This window comes from Chlamydotis macqueenii, chromosome 2, assembly GCF_036417535.1.
Source record: "Chlamydotis macqueenii isolate bChlMac1 chromosome 2, bChlMac1.mat, whole genome shotgun sequence".
NCBI lineage: Eukaryota > Metazoa > Chordata > Aves > Otidiformes > Otididae > Chlamydotis > Chlamydotis macqueenii.
Genome location: NC_141557.1, coordinates 1,433,882 through 1,456,923, shown reverse-complemented (window position 1 = coordinate 1,456,923; position 23,042 = coordinate 1,433,882). Strand labels below are relative to the sequence as shown.

Below are 23,042 nucleotides of genomic sequence, written 5' to 3'. Positions count from 1 at the left end.
TACCCTTGGCCTGAAAGAATATTTCCAGTGACGTATCCCTCTCGCTTTTACTGGTTGGTGAGAAAGCCTAGAAGCACAAATGGCTGCACACTGTTACCTTAGCTGCCCCTTTAGGGCTCACTTGAATTATTGCTGAAGAACTTCCTCAGTTTTCAACCAGATGACTAGTAAGAGCAACAAATAACTAGATGTTTAGCAAGTGCAATAGTAGAAATCTTCAGTAGACTGAAAAATCTCATTGTTTTCTAGATAATCCTGTGGAGTTTGTACATGCATGCATTTTGCATGTCCTGTTTTCTAGTAGGAGTTCTGCGTTTTGTGGTACCTGAAATTAAAATCCATACCCAGAGTATGGAAGAATGGAGTATGGAGGAAACAGACTTTTTTTTTTTTTCTCCCTCCTTTTTTAAACAGCTGTGACTACATCTCAGTGATTCAACCTTCTGGCAGGGTGTTTCTTTGGACTAGAAAACTGCCAGTTTTAAGCAACTCTGGAATTAAAAGTTCATAGCTGTTACTTGTGGCTGTTTACATTCTCAAAGACAGGCAGCTGGAGCTTTCCTTCTATGAATAAGGTGAGGGCTCGTAGAGGTGAGGAACAATGGTTTAAAGCTGACAATCGGTGTTTTACTGGTAGGAAAGCATGTTTTTGGTCTTGTATTCCCCAGTCTCACTGCATGCTGTGTGACTGGTATTGGCACCAACCACCTCAAACACTGCAATTTTATAAAGGGTTCGCTTAGATGAACAGTGCTTCTCATTTCGTGTCCCGTGAACCTGGAACCGCTTGGCTCTGCTGTGTGAAAACAGCATAAATACAAGTCTAGCTTTTACACTGAGAACAGTATCTCAACAGACTCAGGGACCAGTTTAGACACTGTACTGCCCAGCAGACTACGTCCTCGTGTGGATGGATGGCGTGAGTTTGCTGTGATGCAGGAATTCAGGCAGCATTTGTCAGGGACGAGGCATCATTTCTGCAGTTAGTTCCTCTTCCCTGTGGAACATTAGACGATAGATCAGCATGGCAGGGTGACTAAAGAGATGTTCAGGTAAAGGAAGAAGCGTCTCAACTACTCACTGTCACTTTCTCTTCACCCAAGCTGTCCTCTGCACCACAGCATCTTCAGCTCTGGAGATATGTAACAACCATCCTTCACAAGGCCTGCTAAGGCTTAGTGTGATCAGTGCAAGAAAATGGGGTCAAAATAGTAGTTTAATTGCAGGAAATTATCTTAAAAGCTTAAGCCATGTTCTTCTTACTGATTTGGCAGGGAAGCAGAAGCACAAAAATTATTTTTATTGATTCGGTGTCTTAAAATGACAGTAGGAAACTAATTTGTAGTTCAAATTCTCCATTCCAATGAATGATCAAGGCAGTAAGGGAGCGACATATTTTCTGAAGTTAAAGAGAGGAAAGCAAATTCTCAAATGCCTGAAGACAGCAACAAGATTGGAATGAGAAGTATGCAAGCCTGGAATCCCTTTTAAAAATTAAAGAGCTTTATTTAAATACAAAGTTACTGTAAAACATACATTAGGATACTCTCATATCAATATATTAACTATTGTAATCAGTATACTATTTATTAAAGCAAAATACTTGTGATAAACAGGAAGAAACAGCCTGTAGAGTTTTGTTTTGCGTTCCTGAAGTCACAGACCTGGACAAACTGTAAAAACTGACAAACCGTAAAAAAAAAAGGCAAGTTAAAATCTAGTTCAAAAGAGCTTTTGCTCTAAATATGCAACTCAGACGTTACTGTTTTTGTCTGATGGGAACAGGATCCCAAATATCCATTTGCCTTTTATAAAGGCAGCATAAACCCCAGCCCAATTCTCATCTGATTTGTAGCCCACTGGCGTCAGTGGGTGATCTGTCAGCATCAAGCTGTGCACGTGGAAAGCTGGTGGTTTTGCAGCTCTGTCAGTACAGAAAGCCAGCTTTTTTTTTTCTTTCGTCTCACCAAAATTTGAGATTCCTCACCCCCAAGACAACATATGTCCTTTCTCGTAGGCACACAGGAACCCCTGCGGAATTACAAAGCAGCACTAGCACGTTCAAGGTGCAAGTATGATATCCCTGAGATTTAACAGGAGCCTGCAGAGATGCAGAAATGCACACTCGTAAGTATAAAACAAGGCAGTTAGTCAATAGCAGCTTTACAATGCAATGGAGAGGTACTGAGTTCGGCATAGGTACGGAGAGGAATGGAAAAACCTTCCTCGTAGGGATACAGGAAAAGCCACCTCACTCCAGGAGCAGGTTGTTTCGGAGCACGGAGATGGCTTCTCTTGTCCATGCCACATTTCTGCCAACCAGAAATAGTCCCACCAGCACAATTCTTGTGGTTTCATTTGACCACTTTCTATAAAATAACCTCTTCTCCCTTATGTCAGTTCACCAGCGCAAAACAAACACAGCATTTGAGAGAACAGCTACGTGAGGTTTCAAGGCAGATGGCTAGTTGCAGGACAGTGAAATAAAACTACAGGGCAAAAGAAACCTTGGCCACTTTCCACAGAGATTCCCAAACACAAGTTGAGGTTGTGTATTGAAGGCTTTTGGCCTACAGCATCCGTATGTCTGTACTTGACGATCATAGCTACTCCAAGAGAAAACCCAGCAAGAATCCCTCATCTGATAAATAACGGTTCTTCCCTTTCTAGAGGCAGCCAGAACAGCAGCGATTTGATTGCTTCTTCATCCAACAGCGTTCGGTCAGGAAAGTGCGGCAGGGAGGAGGCTCTCTTCGGGTCCCTCGGGCTCAGGAGCTGGGACTCACGTGGCAGTTCTCTCTTGGGTGGAGTCTCATCCTCTGTATGTGTTCGTAGCATGACTGGGCAAGGAACAGAGCAACCCATTAGGGAGAAGTTTTGGAACATCGGGCGCGAACCTGGTCTCTCGCAAAGTGAAGCCATGCTGCCCCACAGGCTACACAAAAGATTAAATCTGCAGATTATACACTGAAAATAAGCATATTCTCTAGACTAGAAGGAAAATAACCTGTGCTAGGCGTATAAACAGCCCTCTAAAGTTAAATGAGAGCATGATACGTCAGTGTCTCTACTACTCAAGAAAAGCTACTGCAGCTTGCAACCATCACTGCTGGAAATATTTCCTTACCTCCAGTGCTGTTAACAGGAAGTCGTACAGTCCTCCTTGATTGGTGGGGTCCATCAAGTCTCTGATCAGATGGATTTCAGCTCCCAGGTGCTGTATTCTGGGGGAAAAAAAAAAAAAAATAAAGTCACAACTAGAACAAATCTCTGGGCACTGGTGGTTGTGGGCTTATGTTTGAAATCAGATTGCGGAGAGAAGGAGGCACAGATCTGCAAGTCCATTGCTGATTCCTTGTACATCACCTTGATCTTCTCGAGGCTGAGTCCTTAAAGCATCTGGCTGACTAGGTCTCAGCAAAGATGCTCTAATGAGAAAATTTCAAAATTTCAAGTCTTCCCTTTTACACAATCTCTTTTATTCCCCGCCCGTCTCATCTACAGTCAAGAAAGCAGCCTAGCAAACAAACCTGTACCATCCAATATCCAACATGACTGCAGAAAAAAAAAAATAAGGGGGAAGCTTCTGGATTTCATGGCATCAGTTTAAACATTTCACCTTGGTTTTGAGACCAAGCATATCCAGGAAGTCAGTTAAGGATTTCGACTCAAATTTGCCAGGAAAAAAAAAAAAAAAAAAGAAGTATAGTTTCATTCTACTAGATACAAGCAGTTCCAGTGAAAGCAGCACAGACAGAGCCTCTTTGGCAGAAATGTGCTCCATTTACAGTCATTCCTACCCAGGAAAAGTCTAATTACCAGATGATCAGTGTTCAAGACCTGCCTAGTCTCTGAGCTGAATCGCAGTGCTCCATTGAGAATGGAAAATAGAAGATGTATGATATGTAGATAATGCCTCGAAGGCATCAACAATTGGCCTTCAAAGGCTTCACTTCCTATTTTCTACGGTAATCTGAGATGCAGGTAAGACTGCATTTCCCATGACAACCCTGAACTATCCTCTTAGATAAGAGATGGACAATCAGGAAGTCCCTAGTCCCTGGCCAACACCATCCCACCACAGCTGGCAGACAGTAGAACACAGAAACCCAAACACAGCTCAGGAAAAAGCGTGTTCAAGCACAAACTCCAGTTTTTCATTTAAACTATTTGACCTGGAAATGTAGCTGTGCTTTCTCTAAATGAAGTACCACACAACAGGACTGGGAAATGAAAAATTTCCACTTACTTTGCTCGGGATACAACATACATCAGCAGGGGCAAGAGGTCGTCCATGGGGAGCTTGTAGTCCTTCTCCACCACCCGGGACACTGTGCTTTCTATCTCCTCATAGGTCTTCTGGAGGATCACCAGCTTTTCCCGGGGATCCACTGTGGTGCTGTCAGTGTGAAAACACCCATGTCAAAGATGCTTCCACTACACAGCTAAAGAGATAAAGCAGCAGAACTTAAAAAAGAAAAATAAAAAAAAATCAGAGCAGATGGTCATGCTACAAAAAAAAAAGTCCATCAAGCATCTCAAATGACTGCACCAAAAAAGAGTCAACAAGATTGTACCAGCAGGCATCACCAAGGTGTAACATCATCCAGATGGACCTTGAGTCTTCCCAAGTCCCAACTATGGCCTCCTTGCCCTAGTGTCAATCTTTCATTTCAGATATGACTAACTTGAGTCACAGTCCCTCAAATAAAATCTGAAGAGCATGAGATGAATCACTTTGGGCAGTTCTATCAAGAAATTGCTCTTGCAATGGACTAATACAGTTGTCACATCTATAAGGTTGGGCTTTTTCTGTCTGTAATGTCCTGCAAAGGTACACATAGCCTTTGCTGCCTTCCCCAGAAGAGAAGTCACATCGGCTTTCACAGAGAGGCTCTCACCAGCACCAGTGTACTTAGGACCTGAGAGCTCCTGTCTGATGGATCCCACACTTCCCCACTCCCCTTTAGCCTCCTTCCCACTCATCACTGCAGCACCGTCCCCTAGGCCGGACTCCAAGCCAAGAAATCAAGCTGAGCTTCTTAAATTGAGCTCTGCTTTGCTACACTACCATCTTGGGATGCCGCACTGGACGGATATCCCTCATGTGGCTCTGTGTGTCCAGAACAATGGGTTCCATCATGACCTGGCAGTCACAGCCAGGTCCAATTTGCTATGCATGCTCACAGGAGCAACCATTTCATCAAAGCCAGATTTTGCGTAGGAACGCCTCGGCAAAATTAAGGAGAGGTATTAGCCAGGGTAGGGTTGCATTTAAGCATGATTGATACTGTCTTGATTTTTTTTTTTTTTTTTTTTGGAGCAGGGTGGAATCTATAGAAGTTACTTTTTCTTTAAAACAGAAATAATATCACAAATAACATTTCTTTAAACAATCTTGTAGGCTAACCCAGTCATGCTTTTTTTAAATTTATGGCATCCTGGTTGTCAGTCAGAAGTTACGAAGAGTGACTCACATCAGCTTCTGCAAACACTCTGTGGCAGACAGGAAACACTTGTCTTTGATAAGGGACCGCCTCTGGAAGAGAGACAAAGAGTTGTGCCTCTGTAAGAGCATCTCCCCAGGAGCCACCATATGGCTCCTCAGTGCTGGACCAAAAATAAGGACTTTTGCTGTTTATAAAGGAGGGCAAAATAAAGCTAGCGTAGACAGTGCCACTCTGAACACAGATGTCTTTGAAATGCCACCAAGCAGAACATTGCAACACAATCCTAGGCAAAGCTCATACTCTACGGAAATTAGAATCATAGAATCATAGAATGGTTTGGGTTGGAAGGGCCGGTTAAAGCCCACCCAGTCCAACCCCCCTGCACGGAGTAGGGACATCTCCAACCAGATCAGGTCGCTCAGAGCCCCGGCCAACCTGGCCTGGAATGTTTCCAGGGATGGGGCATCCACCACCTCTCTGGGCAACCTGGGCCAGAGTTCCAGCACCCTCAGTGTAATTTTTTTTTTCCCTTATGTCCAGTCTGAATCTGCCTCCTTCTATTTTAAAACCATAACCCCTCGTCCTATTGCAACAGGCCCTGAAATTCATATGCAGTAGCTCCAGGCCATAACCAATCATCACATGCCACATAGCTCTGATTTCTGAGTGCAGTGCAGAGCCTCTGCGGTTACTCCAGTGAAGCCCCATTATTAGCTGGTACCAACATGTATCCCCAGTGCCACCGCACTAACACACCAAAGCTAGCTCTTAGCGTTATTACCTGGTTGGTCGTCAGGGTGAGATCTTTCAGAGGCCAGAGGTGTCTGAAAGGGGATTACAGAGAGAAGATTTAGAAGGCAGATGTCCATGTCTTAACTCCACCCTAAGTCAGTCCTGACTGTTTTTATCTCCTCGTTCAAGGTGATGCAAAAGTCTTGTAGGTGCATGAGGCTGAGTTTGCTCCTCTCATTACACTGCTACGGGAAGAATTAATAATGTAGAATCATTGATCTGAGTGTAGGGTTCATTTTACTCACAGATGCTCCTGTGGTAAAGGAGAGTTTTGGCATTTTCAGATTCAATTTCTCTCACTGAGTCTAGACTGAATCAAACTGCCAAATTTAGACTCTGGGTCTCCTGCTAGGCCCTTGAGCTGCAGGTAATGCTGTGTTAGAAAAGCTCACATGCCTCCTGAGTCTGAGTCATTGGTCCTTACACATCACTTCCAGAGATGGATCTAGCTACAGAAACGGGTGAGGGAAACATCTGGCTCTATAGCCTTTCCCCTGTCTTGAGACCATGTGTCACGGTCCACGATAGCCATTTCTGAGACATTTTTATAAAAGATACATGATTATTTCTATATTGGAGCAAACCATTTCTTTGGTGAGCTAGAAAAGAAGATTTTTTGCTAAAGAAAAATGAAAATCAGCATAGATAAAACCAGCTTTCCACTAGTCAATGTTGTTCCAGACATTATTCCAGACACTCTATGACAGGACTTCTTCAGACAGACTCAGAAAAACTTCAGGGCTACAGCCAATGATGGGCCCAGAAATAGGTTCAATGTCCTTTCCTCCTGTGCCATCAGAGCTTTTGCTGGCTGCTGCTTTCCCAGCTGCTATTATGGGGTTGCATTCTGGAATGAAAAAATGTCACTTACTTCTGCACATCCAGAAACTCTAGCAGCTTGATGTCAGGAAACAGACTTAGGTCTACGATCCCTTGGCAGTAGAGGTCATCTTCTCTTTCATGATACAGCATGTAGAGCATGAAAAGCTCGGGGTAGAAGCAGGGCAAGATCAGCGGCAGGACCACACTGCATGCCTTCTGGTCACTACAGCAGAGAAAAGCAAAGCAGAGTCCTGCAGTGAGACCTACAATCTTGAGGCACACAGGACACAATGGAAGAGGCAGCTTCCAAGACTGCAAGGTCTCCCTGTTCTCCTCTCCACCCACCTTTGAGTTCAATGTCACAGTTGGACAGTAATGACCTACACAACACTCTCGTGTGTGTGCCCACAGGCTGAAGATGCAAGTGCATCTTATTCTGTAGGACAGGAGAGGGTACTGTTTCTCCACAAGGTCTCCTTAATCACTGGGAGAAACATGGACCACCAGAGACCTATCTCCAGCTGTTCTTCCTGAGCTGCTTCAGCAGAGCACTTCTTACTTCTTAAAGGAGAAAGAACAAATGAACTCAGATAAAGTTATTTTCCAACTGTCTACTATTCAATCAACCTCTTGGCTTCATTCAGCCCACACAGGGATGGCTGCAGGTTACAGGAAACAGAAATCCAGACAAAATGGGGACAGCTGAACATAGATATTTCTTCCCACGTCTCGCACACAACCACGCTACTGCACAGTAGCTGGGTGGGTAATCTTGCACCTCCAACTCACAACTGTTCTGCTACAGAACATTGTCCTGGTTTTGTGTAGCAGGGCAAGGTTACAGTGGCTTACAGCTTCTGTAAGAAGCTTCTAGAAGATTTTTCCCCATTGTCCAGTAGACTTGGCCAGGCCTAGGGCGGACCCACTGCTGGCCAGGGCCAAGCCAATTGGTGACAGTGATAGTGATAACACCTCTGTGATAACGTATTTAAGAAGAGGAAAAATTAAAAAAAAAGAGGAAGTGAACAAGCTGCAGCTGGGACAGAGTCGGGGGGGCGTGAGCCTTGTGGGCCTTGCAGGCCTCACCCTCTGGCCTCCCGCCAGGCGGCCGACTGGGCCCGACTCGGCCCGGCCTGGCTGCAAAAAATGGAGAGGAGATGAGATGTGAAGAGAACCTGAGAGGCGTCTGCCTGCCTGTTGTGAAGAATTTTTCTTGTGAGGAACAGCTGCAGACGCCAAGGTCAGTTCAGAAGGAGGGGAAAGAGTAATGCGGCTCCTGGCCAAGATTCCCCTGCAGCCTGTGGTGACGACCATGGTGGAGCAGGTTGTCCCCCTGCAGCCCATGGACGTCCACGGAGGGGCAGAGATCCACCTGCAGCCCGTGGAGGACCCCACGCCAGAGCAGGTGGATGCCTGAAGGAGGCTGTGGCCCATGGAGGGCCCGCTGGGACAGCTGTTCTGGAGGGACTGCACCCCGTGGAAGAGATGACCCATGCCGGAGCAGTTTCACAAAGGACTGTGGCCTGTGGGTGGGACCCCACACTGGAGCAGGGGAGGAATGTGAGGAGTTCTTCCCTGAGGAGGAAGGAGCGGCGTAAAGCAACGTATGATGGACTGACTGTAACGAATATTCCCGCTTCCTCCCTGTGCCGCTCGGGGTGAGGGGAAAGAGGTGGAGATGATTTGAAATTAAGTTAAGCCTGGGAAGAGGGAAGGGTGAGAGGAAGTTGGGTTTGGTTCTCTTTTTTCATTATCCTGCTTTGGTTTTATTAATAATAAGAAATAAATAGTTTTCCCCGAGTCGAGTCTGTTTCGCCCATGATGATAACTTTAAGGATCTCTCCTTGTCCTTATCTCAAATCTCGAGCCTTTTTGTTATATTTTCTCTCCTCCATTCTCTCAGAGGGTGGGGAGAGTGAGTGAATAAATGCATAGCTTGGTCCCGAGCGGGGCTAAACTATGACAAACATGATTAGAGGAAGTTGCTCTCATGCTTCAAGCAGAACTACTGAAGTCTTTGCACTCAGAGAAAAGTGTAGGCACTAAACCTGGCTCAAATGGACAAATACAATCAGTTCAGCACTTAACATATTTTGGAAAAGTACATCCAAATAGCTTAAAGTTAAGCAACCAGTGGTGACACATACCTTGTGTCTCCATCCATACACTTCGCAGGCAGTTGGCCTTTCTGTTCCAGCGCCAGATGGAGCAAACCCCTAGAAAAGGAGCAGAACCAAGGTTTAGTTCCCCTTCTCCTTTTTTTAAGAGTAATTTGTTATTCACAAGTGAGGAGCTCAGCCATCCCAGCACCAAGTAGGGTATTTGTAAAGCTCTCTGTAATCCTTGTGGTGTTGTTTTGGTATTCAAGTTTCACTATCTGAGGGCTTTCTCCATTACCAGCAGAAGACGCCAGGAATCATAGAATCACAGAATCACAGAATCACAGAATGGTTAGGGTTGGAAGAGACCTTCAAAGCCCACCCAGTCCAACCCCCCTGCAAGAAGCAGGGACATCTCCAACCAGATCAGGTTGCTCAGAGCCTCGTCCAACCTGGCCTGGAATGTTTCCAGGGATGGGGCATCCACCACCTCTCTGGGCAACCTGGGCCACTGCTCTACAACCCTCAGTGTAAAAAAATTCTTCCTAATATCTAATCTAAATCTACCTCCCTCTGTTTTGAAACTGTTACCCCTCATCCTGTCACACCAGGCCCTGCTGAAGAGTCTCTCCCCATCTTTCCTGCAGCCCTCTTTGGGCACTGGGAGCCGCTCTCAGGTCTCACCCGGAGCATCCTCTTCTCCAGGCTAAACAGCCCCAGCTCTCTCAGCCTGTCCTCATAGGAAAGGTGCTGCAGCCTTCTGATCATCTTTGTGGCCTCCTCTGGACCTTCTCCAACTGGTCCACGTCCTTCTTATGTTGGGGGCTCTAGAACTGGACACAGTACTCCAGGTGGGGTCTCACCAGGGCAGAGCAGAGGGGCAGAATCACCTCCCTCGACCTGCTGGCCACGCTCCTCTTGATGCAGCCCAGGATGCGGTTGGCATTCTGGGCCACAGGGGTGCCTGCTCATGTTGAGCTTCTCATCCACCAGAATAAGTATGAATAAGTATGAATAAGTATTTAAAAAATCTCCATAGGTTCTGAAGAGTAGGGCGGTCACTCGGGAGATCTCAACTGCGATCTGCATTGAGCACCCTCTCCTTGTGTTCCTGCTCAGGAGACATGAGGTTTCAGGACCTGTCGTCCAACCAGTTCTCTAATCTATGAACATTAAAGGATGTTCATACTCTACTCTGAAAAAGTAGCTTGAGGTTGTCTTGATATTTCCAAGTCAAAACTTCATAATCTCAAAATGGGGATTAGAGAGGGGTTGTCTTTTTTTTTTGGTGTAGAAATATCAGCCTAGGAAACTTAGCCAGAGGAACAGCAGAGCAAGGTGGGTCTCCCTGTCCACACTGCATCTGAAAGATCTTGAGACATGAAACAAGCTTTCCAAGGTATGCACTGAGCTCAGAAGCACCTTCACACAAACCAGTGCTCAGGTTGTCAGCCCTGTTTTGCTGCTCATGAACACAGCTCAGATGAACTGAATCAACTGACTTCTTCCCCATCAGCTGTGCTGCTGTTCTCAGACTGCTCTGGGACAGACAACTCCTCATCATGAAGCTGGCAGCCTTCCTCAAGCACACAGCGGATAACAACAGAGCTTTTATCCAGCCTCTTATTTTTAAGGCAATCCAACCCTGAGCGTAGCTAGAGGCAGAGCTCCTCACCTCTGCCTACTGTGGCATTTCTTGTATCTTCTCCTAAAAGATATTCAAACAGCAACCGGGACACCAATCCTGCCTTTGATCCAGTCCTTAATTACGCACGGGCACAACCACACAACTGAACAACCTCATTTTAGAGTCACTACCCACATCAGCCGAGCCTCAACAACGCGCTTACACCACATGTTCTTAACTCCTGTTGAGTAGAGACATGGTAAGCTTAAGCTATTTTTCATTCAAACATAGATACTGAACACCACTGCTTTGTGTTCCGATATACTTTGCTGTCGTTATTACTTAACGAGGTTTCTTGCTCCTATTTGTGCTTACTTAAATGAAGTCTGTTATGGGCAACAGCTCATTGAGCTGCCAGAACTTAGTGAGATTTAGTCACATTACAGCCCCTGGGTCATGTATTGAGCAATGAGCATAATAAAAGTTTCCTAGGTCCAAATGACCTTAGATATTGCAAATAACTCTTTATCTAGCACCGTTCCCAAGAAATATGGTGTGAAATAAAGCAGCCCTGTTATCTGAAAAAATGATCCCAATGGTCCACTGCACAATCGCTCTATGCTCACACCATTGGAAGGACACAGGGTGCTTGACTTACTGGTAAAACTCCCATATTTTCTTCGCGTAGAACTTGATTTCCTCTTGTGCCATAGTCAGCAAGTGTCTGTTGGCTCCAATCCCAGAATATGTTGCCTGAAAAGCTATCGTCAAGGCCTTCAGCAGCTTTCCCAGTGGGTGCAGGGAAGACTTCAATGCCTGCACAATAGAGGAAAATTAAATTTTACAAGTCAGCCCTTGCCATTATTAGAGGATAACAATGAAAGGCCACGCAATCATCTCTTGTCAGCAAAGGAGAACAAGCCTGGAGGTAATCAACTACAATTTTGGTCTATTTTTGCTGCCACAAGCCCATTCTCCTCCCATTATCAGGCAGAAATACACTTAGTAGGATTGCTGTTCTGATGAGATTTGCTGTGATACCGAAAAGAGAGCAAAGGGTGCTTCAGGGAAAGGCTGGCTGAGTGAAAAAAAAAAAAACACTGAGAGTGCATGGAAGTTTATTAATAATTTCCAGCAGCTGGTTATTCCCTGACACAGTTTGAGAACCAAGAGTGAAGCTTTATCATCACTTCCCAGCCCGTAGAGCTGTACACAAAATGAGTGTCCAAAAAGCAGGAAGGATAACCCTTTTCCTCCCAAGCATAGGTATTCAAATGTAATGTAGAGAAGACTCTTGAAGTCACTGACCATGCTGTATGCGCTAACAGAAAGTTGCTACAACCTGTGCCCATGTCTGGTGGACAGACATGGATCATTATGGTTTTAAACTTTACCTTCTCTAAATAACTCTGTAGTGACTCAAACCCCTGGTGCTGGACGAGCTCTTCAAGAATATCTTCTATCTTCCAGGATACATCCTCAGTCCCCCTGAAAAATGAGAGGTGAGGAAGGAAAACCACACAGTGAAGCACTGGGATAAATCCCAAGTGGTATTGCAGGTGGATACCAAGGAGACAAGAAGACTATTAAAACAAATCAATTATTCTCTACTCTTCTCAATGGAATTGCCCCACTGACTTACAACACCTGCGATTATCTAAATTCATCACCATTGGCTCCCCGTACAACCAGCCTGGGTAGCATCCTGCACAGGCTCATCTCATCTATCTTAGATATTTTCCTAAGGAGAGGTGAGTTTCCTCTGCGTCATCTGATGACGTCAGGTCTCCTTCAAACACAAGAGGAGCCAGTGATGACTGGGTCGTGTGCAGATGCTTACATTTAATCAAATGAACCCCACTTACAGTGGGATTTTTCTTATAAGTTTTCACTTATAAGAATCAGTCTCAACAGCATAACCTTAAATTCAGGCTTAAATTTCGTCCTCCGATCTGATGAGCAGGAACAACTGGATAACACTTGGGTTCCTAACTTTAACACGTGGCAGACCCTACACAAATGGGCTCCTTTCTTGCAATGAGGGCATGCGATACTTGTACCTTTGGCAGAAGAGGTACTCCTGAGATTTCCGCAGCTCCTTGCTCGTTTGTATGTGGAACCCTGTGAAAGACTCCTCCATTTCCTCTTTGCAGCCAGAATGGATGAACTCCAAGAACTGGTCATAGATTCCCTTCCATCTCTTCTCTACAGGGAATTCCTTGAGGCCCAGCTGACTGCAGAACATAACATTGCATTAGGCTTTTCTACGTCCCTCCTCAGTTATTTCAGACTTCACCTTCAAATATGCAAGGTTCTCCAGAATCAGATTTTAACACAAGAACTGTGGGAGCAGACAAAGATGACAGTGCCTAACTGGTAATTCAATGAAAAACAACTCAAGTCTGAGTTTACTTGACAACGAGGTACTTTGGGTGGAGAAAAATTCCTGGTGTGTGGAACACCAATGATCAGAATCTTTGCTGGTAAATTGATCGCAGGCTTTCTGCTTCACTTATAGACGTTGCTAAATATAGACTTTTTTTCAACTGAAAGCCTGAAGAAAACACTGAAGCAAGAAGATAGTTGAGCAACCACCACCAGTAGTTATTGCTGTCTGAAAAGCACAGGAAATAAGAGTTGTTTCTGCAACATAGATACTCTGATAGACTGTAAATGTTTTGAGGAGGAAATTTAACTGAGTTTTGTGAGAGGAATTCCCCTTGAGGGACAGGCAGCTGCCTTTCCAACTGAGACTCCCTCATTTGGGTTAAACTGCCTGAACTAAGGCTCTCTAGCCTGGCATCAAGAGCATCCCTTTGTAATGTTTAGACATGAGGAAAAAAGTCTATACCAAAGGATGTTGCCTGATAGCTTCAGCTCAGTTACTCCTGCCCTACATTCGCACCATTGCCTGCCAAAGCAGCATCAGTGCTCTGTGAAGCTTCGATCCTGGTTCCGCAGCCTTCCTCCACATAAAGCACTACCCAGTTCAAGCTCTTCAGAGCTTCATGTTCCGTGCTTCACTTCTTGGTTTTTGGTAGCTTTCCTACCTCTACAACATCAGCCAGTTTTCTACTTCCTGCATCCGTTTTCTACTTCTTATGTGACATTAGAATTAAATAACAAACTGTGCTCTCCTTCCCTCTTTGCATATAAACCAGTTTTCAGATCAACTCTTTCTGCAAGGACTGCCTTGATCTCTGTAAGGATTGATCCAGTACTCCTCCAGGTACAGTCAAAATACAAGCCGTGACCCGAAAAGTCAGCTCGTGTTGCTCACGCTTTGGTTATCCTGTCATCCAGCTGCTCGTTTGACGTGTTCAGGATGCCGTGCGTCTGAAGGCCTTGGCCCGATTTGTTAGTAAAGGTTCCCTCCAAAATGAAGCCATTGGCAAATGACAGCTTTCCCTGCAATGGAGAAATAAAGGGTTATTCTGCCAAGATCTCATTAAGGAGAGGAAACAAGCTGGATCGAGATCTCAAATTCTCTTTTCAACAGAGCCAGCTCCTGAAATGGCAGCTAAGAACAACTTCCAGCATGGAGGTGCACATTTTCAGCATCCAAAGGAACAGTATAATTAAGGTGGCAGTCACTGGAGACAAGACGTTCTTGCTGTTGAATGACACAGGGTTCTGGAGGGGAAAGACCACCACAACCGCAGAGTAAAACATTTGCATCATGCTTTACAAATATCCAATATCTTTTTTTGAGTTATAATTTTTTTTTGGCTTAAATTTGACAATAGTTATTTCTAACCTAGAGTGAACACATGAAACTTCAATTTCTCCTCTGTTTTTCCTCTGCTTTTTAAAACCACAGGCAAGTTTGGTCTCACAGGTACGGGGAATCATATGATATTCATCATAAATGCTTTCAAAATGTTTGCTGCTACCAAAACAAACCTTAAATTCTCTGAGGCAAATCCAGAAGACATGTAGTAGCTTGACTCAAACCTAGAAGTTTCAATGACATCAAATCCAAAGCCAAACAATGTCGTAAGCTAGTCTGGCTTTGAATACAAGCCTGAAATCCTCATTGCTAATAGCAGGAGGCACTCCATCTTTAGATAAAGGACAGACTTTTCTAGACTAATTGCTCAAACTAGACATTAATTTTGGAGGAAGCAGTATCTAAGCACTATAATCAGTCTCTGGAAAATCCATCCTGAATCTTCTGCCTGAAGAAGACAATGACAAACTCTTCCTACCACGACAAGTCAGTAAATGACAGGGCTCATTTGCAATCATAACCAAGTGCCTATTTTGACATCCACTCAGTCTGATATAACGACACACTTCCTGTTAGACTCATCATAGATTTCTGTAACAGGACGAGGGATTAGTTTTCCCTGCTTCGACCAGATATTTCTATAAAGATCAACCACAAAAGGTTGAACATGTCAGAGCAGTGTCCAGATTGCAAAATTAAGCTTCCAAGATCCCTCAGCTACGTTAACATCTCGGTTGTACTAGCGTAGTGCTGGTACTGCAACTCTGTTTGGTTTACGCATCATTTCCTGTGTTCCCAGCCACTACAAAGGCTAAAACATTTGTTTTAAGAATACAAAAGCATCCTGACTGCAGCTGAGAAGCACAGCCAAAAAATGTCCCACAAACAAGAAAAACCTCAAAATCCTCAATGTAAACAAAACAGTAAAAACCAAAACAATGCACAAAGTCCCCAGCTATTTAAAGTTTCTCATCTGCCACCTTCCTTCTGTGAATGAGATTGATAATTTAAAAAATCCAAAACCACACAACACAAAAACTAGGAAAATGTTATTTTCTAGGGGACTCGGGGAAGTGGAGCAAGAAGGTATGAACTTTGAAGATGAACCCATCACCCTTTCAGGAAAGCAAGCATCTATATAGAAAGGCTGAGATGAAGGAACTACTCACCTTTCCAACAAACGTTAGATCTTCCGTAAAGTTCCCTTCATAGACTGAATCGTCTTCCAAAAGCAGAATCCCAGAACCCTTAATTTGAAAGCAGAAGTAGTGAATTCATGACATGAAATTTCCTACCTACTCAAGTTCATCTAGAAACAGCCACTGGCTTGGAACGTTTACGGGTTGCTGATCCTGAGAACTTTTTTGAAAGCCCAACATAGCATTGCAATACTCAAGAGAAAAGCAAGGAGGTTCTCTAGAGATAACCAACATTAGGCATCACTGCACAGAGGAGAAGTACTGGGTTGTCAGGAGGCTTTAAACAACAGTACTGTTAAATTAATTCCCCTAGAAAAAGGAACAAAAGGCAAGCTCCTGTTCTAAGAACCTTCACAGAATTGCCATACAGGTCAACCTCATGGTCCTCCCAGTCCTATGACGTTTAGGTGATTGCAGTCAGTTGTGTCATTCTTTGCAAGACAATTGAAAGAGGAAGGCATTCGCTACGTAGCATTAGCTTTGTCCCTTATTGTGCAGTCAACGAGGCTTTAATAAGCTAATCCTAAAGCATTCATAAAATAACTCCTTCCATTACCTCCCAATTCCCACCGCTGCTTAGAGTAGCACCCACTTCAGTTAAGGAGCACCAAGATGCAGAACAGACACAGGATAATTTATATCAATGAGAGAAGATTCATCTTACTTGGCTTAGCCCATGATTTGGGCCTGAAGGTTTATACGTACCCATACCAGCCAGAAAATGTGGTCGCTTTTAGAGCTGTAACACATTTTCCACTGGAATGGTTTTCTTGATGGAAAGCGCCCTTTCTGGCAAAAATAAAAGGTTTCCAAGGGAAGCTGCCTGGCCATACCAATTTTCCACTAGGAAAGCTGAAGTGACTGCTCCCCACTCGGAAGCCTTGGGAAGTTAAAGGAGCCTTTGGCAGCTGGCAGACCAAAAGACGGCTTTATTTTGGTTCCCCGCAGATGGAGTTTTTTTGGAAAGCCCTTCCGACAAAGTTTCCATGCTAAACATTCTGTCCTAATTTGGTGAATGGGGAAGGGGTGGTTTGTTTTTAAAGCGTGTATTTTTTATGAGGAGAAATGCTTTTATTTCCAAGCCAGTTCTAGCGATGCCAATCCCTTTTGCTTTCCACACCAACGTCTAAACCTTCAATGAACTGGACAGCCAACTTGTCATAGGTAAAGTCACACTAGAAAGGCAAAGGTTTAATGATCTCTAAGATAGACGTAGTATCACAGATAACTGCACTGCGCTTCACATGAGAGTTCTGGTCTATAACTGTGACCCGACGGTCAGTTGAACAGCTGGATCTATAGAGTATCTCAGCATGAGCAAGGAGAAGTGACAGTCTCGCATCCAGTTCCTGTCTGCACCTCAGGAAGATGATAAGAAACAAGACTTAATCTAGGCCTTGTTCTTCAAAAACATTATTGTGGTAAAATATCAGTGCTTACATTTTCTTGCTTTCTATTTTCCCTCAAAGATGATAAAGTGAAATCTTAATTTTGCCCTTGATAGGGAATCCCATCTCCCTTGGATCTAGAGAGTCCCTGAAAATGAGTACTCACCACCATTTTATCAGCATTAAATGTCCTTTGATAGCAGACACCTGACTGGGTTACTACAATGCCTTGTCCATGTTTGTGATCATCAAGCCATGTTCCTATGTACCTCTCCCCTCTGGAATGCAACAGAAAAAAAAAATTATGGTTTTTCCTTGTTTTATTAGATCTTAGTCAATTTGATGTATCACTTACTGAGGCTAGTTTTGCCTGATATAATGCTCCATGCAGCACAAATGCCAGATGTACTGCACAAACTCAATTCAAATAATGCTTCCCCAAGAGTTCAAACCTTATAGCAGAGGTTAAACACATCCCCCCTTCATTCCCAAGTCTCTCCATCAAAACATGAGGCTTTATCCCTGCCAGTAGAGGGACAAAACTGTCAGGCACCTAAAGCCAGCTCTGACCTATACCACCTTTACCTATCTTTGTCTTCCCAGACTCCATATCCATTCTTCTTGTCATTTTCCCACTGTCCTGTGTATTTAAATGAATGCTCAGCTGAGAGGTTCTCCAGTATCCCAAACCCTTGACGCACATTGTCTTTGAAGTAACCTTTGTAGACCATATCATTCCCATACCTGCAGGGAGAGAGACAGAATTTAAGGCTGTGCCTATTTGATAGCTACTATTGGAGCAGGAAGTCAGGAAAGTGAGTAGGTTGGGCTCATCTACCTGCTAAATATTCTCAATATTTGACTGATAGCTCTGAAGCTGGTAGTTGTTCCCTATTAGGAGCGTGTGTGACCCAAGCTAGTCACTCAACAGATAGTTTTCAAAGTTATCTAAGGACACAATACTTAGGCTTGCAATTGTCCTGGGAGAGGCCATTCAGTCCTTGACCTCTCACCAGCCAGGGTGCAGTGACAACTGGTTAATCCAGAGTGGGAGTAGCTAAGATCAAGCAGGAAGCCAGATCTGTCTTCACCTTTCTACGTTCACCAGCCACCCCTTCGCTTGGGCTCATCCCCCTGAGAAGAGTTCCCCTTGGTTCTATCCATGCTGGTCAGCAGATCTTCACTGCTACAACAGAGAAAGCACTTAATGCTAAGCAGAGCTGTCAACTGTAATTATCAACATGCTCTCACATTTGACACCAGAGAGCAAAAAAAAAAGCCAACTGGGAAACTAGCCCACTTCAGCACTTCAGGATAACAGTTATGACTCGCAGACCAACAATCCCATCCATCATTAAGGAACTACTCTATCTGATATTCAGTCCAGGTAGCATGGCCAGCAGACACAAAGCAAGCTGTGTGCTCCACCAGGTCTGTCCACGGCTGATGGCCCACCATGCGCTCTCTGCTCTGCAACCGCAAGCATGAATGAAAAATTATATCCTCACCTATAGGGCACAGAGGATGCTATGTCCGGTAGTTACAGTGGTCATAACTTGCAGAGGAGCTCTTACTATTCTGATGCTCAGGAGACTCGGGGCTTGTGAAGAAGCCACACTGCTCATCTCCAAAGCAAGAGCTTCTGGCACCTGAATCACCCCACTGTGACTAAGCCTTTCACAGTGAGGTGTGAACATTAAATATGTGGAGTCCCCATTTTTCCAGAGTCCATCTTTGGGTTTTACTTACTCACAGATTCCATAGCCTCTCATCTTGCCCTCATACCAGTGGCACTTATAGCAGTCATACCGGTCTTCAGATCGGCGTGGGACAAGGCATATTCCAAACCTACAAGGTGCATATGGCAGAGGTCAGCATGGTAAAAGGCAACTCAATTGTACTGGATAAAGTTTAGAAGCTAAAGACCTTCCAGTCTCCCAAACTGATTGGTTGGGGTCAGCTCTGCCTCTGACACTACTTCTAGGTGTCGATGGACTTGATCCAAGGAATAGCTCTTCTCTTTGTGAGCTGCAGCCACAGTTTCTCATTGCTTCTTCTACAGAGCTACTTTCAGTGGTGTTGGGTTTTTTTTCCCCCTCTCTACCACTTCTCCAGTTTAAGGGCTGAGTTAAACTACCAAAGCAATTGCTTTGGTCCAAACAAAATGTTTACTTAAGCCTGACACAAAGTATTTGAGACATTTTTTCCCTTTAAAAACGTAACCTATTTCGGAACTCATGGAGAAATGAGAAAGCTAAAAGTCTTATTTTTAAAAAGTTTTAGAAAAATATTGTTTGAATTTCATGATATAGTTTTCTTCCCCCAAAACCTCCTCATTTAAGAGAGGTTTTTAAAGATATCTAAAAATAACTTTTTCAAGGCATTTCATATGAATAAATTCACCTAGATTTAGAGTTCTGGGGTCAGATTCATCCAGCTGAAGAGATGTTTGCATCTGAACTGGTCATCTGCGCACACTCCCTACCCACTGACTCTAGGTTACAATCTACTCAGTTTTAAGCTAGATGTTTAAAATAGGCCAGGTGAATTTGGCTGTAAGGGTGAATAAAGTCCTACAAGACACCAATGTCCCTGTACCGCTGGGAGAAACCATTTTTTAGCTTCTTTTGAAAACAAAAAACACCCTGGTTTTTAAGGCTTACCCATGCTCCAAGCCCTCTTTGAAATTTCCAACATGGTTTCGTCCGTCGCGCCACTTCAGTGTCCCCCTGCAATTCAAAGCAAGCATTACAGAAGGGAGATCACCACCAACATTCACAGCTGCAACAGAAGGTATCGAGGCACAACCTAGAAATGGCTAATATCAAAATATTTCCTCTGGAAACAGAGACACAGAAGTACTCCAAGCACCTCTGGGACCTTGGTTTGCACTGTAAGGATTTAATACCATGTTTTCATGCCCCAGAATGAGCAGGAAGAATCATCTTCCAAGTTCCCTAATCTCAAAAGCGTTTTTTTTTTTTGTAGAGTTGCTGGGTCATCCATTTAGGACCTTGCGCACGATCCTTTTGCAATTGCGGTGCAGCATGTGATTAAGCCAGCTAAAGTTTCAGCGTGGCACATCCTTGTAGACAACATAATGACACCACGATCCAGGACTTAATTGCGCCAGGCACTATGAAAACAAAAGAGACAAGCGCTGGCCTAAAGGGATCATATCTTTCCATCAGTTTTGCGTGGGGATTGTAGAAATTATTACACGAGTTAACAACGCAGCAACGAGACTGGAATGGTCAATGCGATGCTCAAATTACTGCGTGGCCATGCCCAGTTGTGAACGCGTTTCCCTCCCTCCCAGTCTCCCTCTCCACCCACACCCACTCACTGTTTTAGTTCTTGCATCATCCCAGACACAGCCAGCTCCCTACACATTCCCCAACTAGAGACAATAGAAGATGGTGCAGTACCAAAACCATGACGCATTTGTTTGACTTTCACAAAGGCTGTTGCTTTAAACACCTACATCAGACAGGTTCTTCTTCTGGTATTGACAAGGAAGTGGTCAGATGAAATGAAGTGGATTTAAAATACATCTCGTTTTTCTTTGCTAGTGTGAATGCTAGCAAAGGAGAGCAAGCCAGAGAGAATGCCTGCTCCAGCCATGGGGATGGTTTAAGCTACTTCTCAGTGGGAGTATCTCCTTCCCCAACACCACATCATCATGAGTACTGGGATAGAACAGTGAAAAGCACAGATGTTTTTGCTGAAGAGCCCTGATTCACACTGCTGCAACCTTCTGCTCATGTGCTTTGCCATGCCAGTCTCTCCCTCAGAGGTGGACAAGCCATCAAGGCCAGCTTTGCTGCTCTGTAACCTTGTATTAGTAGCAAGTCACACAGAAGAGCAATCTCAAGAGAAGGACAGCCTAGTAATTAAGCAATTAAAAGTCCGGGCATTAAAAGCACCTGAAGTCACTTATTTCTGCCACAGATTTCCTGGGATGTATCAGTCAAGTCATTTAATCTGAAGCAGCAGAGGTATTTATTCATCTCATTTCTCCATCCCTAAGACAGGAGGAGACAAAGAGTGAGGAGAAGGGCTTATCCCTCTGTGTCTGCACACAGTGGTTTTCAGATCTCTGCTAGGAGTGCAGGTGCTGGGGAAGGTGGGATGATGTAAAGGACTGCCTTGGGTGTAGTTCTACTCCAAACATTTATTTAATGCCATTCTAGGGCAAGGCACAATCTCTTCCACAGAAGATTCAAGATGAAGCTTTTGATTTTGGATATTCTCATTATTTTAGGGCTCTTTCAAACCAAGAAGAGGAGGCTCTGGGAAGACCTTATAGCGATCTTCCAGTACCTCAAGGGGGCCTACAAAAAAGATGGGGAGAGACTGTTCAGCAGGGCCTGTTGTGATAGGACAAGGGGTAATTGTTTTAAAATAGAGGGATTTAGATATTTAGATATTTAGATTTAGATTGGATATTAGGAAAAAAATTTTTACAATGAGGGTTGTAGAGCACTGGAACAGGTTGCCCAGAGAGGTGGTGGAAGCCCCATCCCTGGAAACATTCCAGGCCAGGTTGGACGGGGCTCTGAGCAACCTGATCCGGTTGGAGATGTCCCTGCTCCTTGCAGGAGGGTTGGACTGGATGGGCTTTAAAGGTCCCTTCCAACCCTAACCATTCTATGATTCTATCCTTTTTGTTTCTACACCAACTGCAAACAAACTGTGTACAACTCAGCAAGTATAAAACTTCCAAATCAGCCTGTTTGGGTGTCTGAGGAGGTTGGTCATATTTCATGTTTCTTCACAAAAACAGAGACTGTGCTCTGTCCTGTGTCAAAGAGATTTTGGTTGGACCATTTAACCTTTGATTTTCAGACCATTCCCTTTTGGCAGAGCTCTTAAACTTCAGTTGGATTTAGTGAACAGTTCTCATCTTCCCAATAAATGTATTTGAGCATCTTTTGTATTTATTGACTACTTTTTTTTTTTAATTCCTTTGATAATAGTTTGGATATTAAAATATACTTTGATAGCACAGGTTGAAACTTTTCCCTCACTTGAAAGCAAAGGCTTTTTGTTGTTTTTTTCATGTCATCATGATGGTAAGATTTTATGCCTCAGGCTGAGATCTTGAAAATAAACATTAGCTCAAGTCCTAATTACAGGCATAAGCCACTGCAGTGCCTTTGATGTGATCATTACCACATTATTAGGGTCAGCCTCTACAACTCACTGCATAAACCAGTATGGCTAGTGAGACATTTACAATACAATAGACCACATGGCAGGAATCTTGCTTTGACCAAGCCCTGAAAGTAAGCAAAATGTGTCCCAACTGCCCCCTGGATCTGTCCTCAGTACCAGATTTCCCTCTGGAAAGAAGTAAGGCAGGAATCAGAGAGGCTGGCACACCCCGGGAAATCACCAACCCAGAGTCTGTGGTCCAGATCATGCCATGTCCACAACCACTCTGTGGTATCTATACCTCCATCTGTGCATCCACTGGATCCAGACAATGCTACACAAAGACAGCAGGGCTATCCTTGCATGTTCCTGCTTAGGAAAGGGGCAAAAAAGGCTCCTTACTTGCCATGTGGCTTTCCCCAGTGCCACTCGCCCTCGTAGGATGCGCTCTTGAACTTGCCCTCCAGCCTGAAGACGTAGGTGAAGAAGCGACAGGACGAGGGCTCGGTGCCTTCACCAGTCTTGCCCCACAGTGGGAAATCACGCTTCCCATTCAGTGCCTGGCGGACAGCCTGGTTCAGCTTCCACAGCCAAACAGCCTGCGGACAGAGGAAGAGAAGTGCTGGACTAATGAGTGAAGAAAGCAAAATAGCTCCAAATAAGAGATACTTCAGGAGAATCAGCAAGAAGCTGTTGGGTTCCCATCAATTCTGTGCCATTCAGCTGGCTTGGTTGGTGAGTTATGGCCCATCTACAGCATTAACAGGAGGTGTTATCT

The 23,042-nt window shown here is 44.3% G+C and overlaps 1 protein-coding gene across 5 annotated transcripts in view; it reads right to left on the bottom strand.

Annotated features, from left to right (window-relative positions):
• Positions 1 to 1,483: 1,483 nt before the first annotated feature.
• The window catches only part of ALS2CL (ALS2 C-terminal like), a 48,926-nt gene continuing 27,367 nt past the window's right edge, over positions 1,484 to 23,042 (bottom strand). For all 5 annotated transcript variants that reach the window (XM_086741678.1, XM_086741676.1, XM_086741680.1 and 2 more), the window contains 17 exons: positions 22,667 to 22,863; positions 19,771 to 19,836; positions 18,857 to 18,955; positions 17,693 to 17,851; positions 17,274 to 17,385; positions 15,690 to 15,767; positions 14,071 to 14,198; positions 12,851 to 13,024; positions 12,185 to 12,278; positions 11,449 to 11,606; positions 9,212 to 9,280; positions 7,114 to 7,287; positions 6,232 to 6,274; positions 5,478 to 5,539; positions 4,250 to 4,399; positions 3,128 to 3,224; positions 1,484 to 2,840 (listed from right to left, as the gene is read on the bottom strand). In XM_086741678.1, coding sequence (XP_086597804.1) covers positions 2,769 to 2,840; positions 3,128 to 3,224; positions 4,250 to 4,399; positions 5,478 to 5,539; positions 6,232 to 6,274; positions 7,114 to 7,287; positions 9,212 to 9,280; positions 11,449 to 11,606; positions 12,185 to 12,278; positions 12,851 to 13,024; positions 14,071 to 14,198; positions 15,690 to 15,767; positions 17,274 to 17,385; positions 17,693 to 17,851; positions 18,857 to 18,955; positions 19,771 to 19,836; positions 22,667 to 22,863 — 1,932 coding nt within the window. In that variant the 3' untranslated portion in view covers positions 1,484 to 2,768. The remainder of the gene's footprint in view (positions 2,841 to 3,127; positions 3,225 to 4,249; positions 4,400 to 5,477; positions 5,540 to 6,231; positions 6,275 to 7,113; positions 7,288 to 9,211; positions 9,281 to 11,448; positions 11,607 to 12,184; positions 12,279 to 12,850; positions 13,025 to 14,070; positions 14,199 to 15,689; positions 15,768 to 17,273; positions 17,386 to 17,692; positions 17,852 to 18,856; positions 18,956 to 19,770; positions 19,837 to 22,666; positions 22,864 to 23,042) is intronic.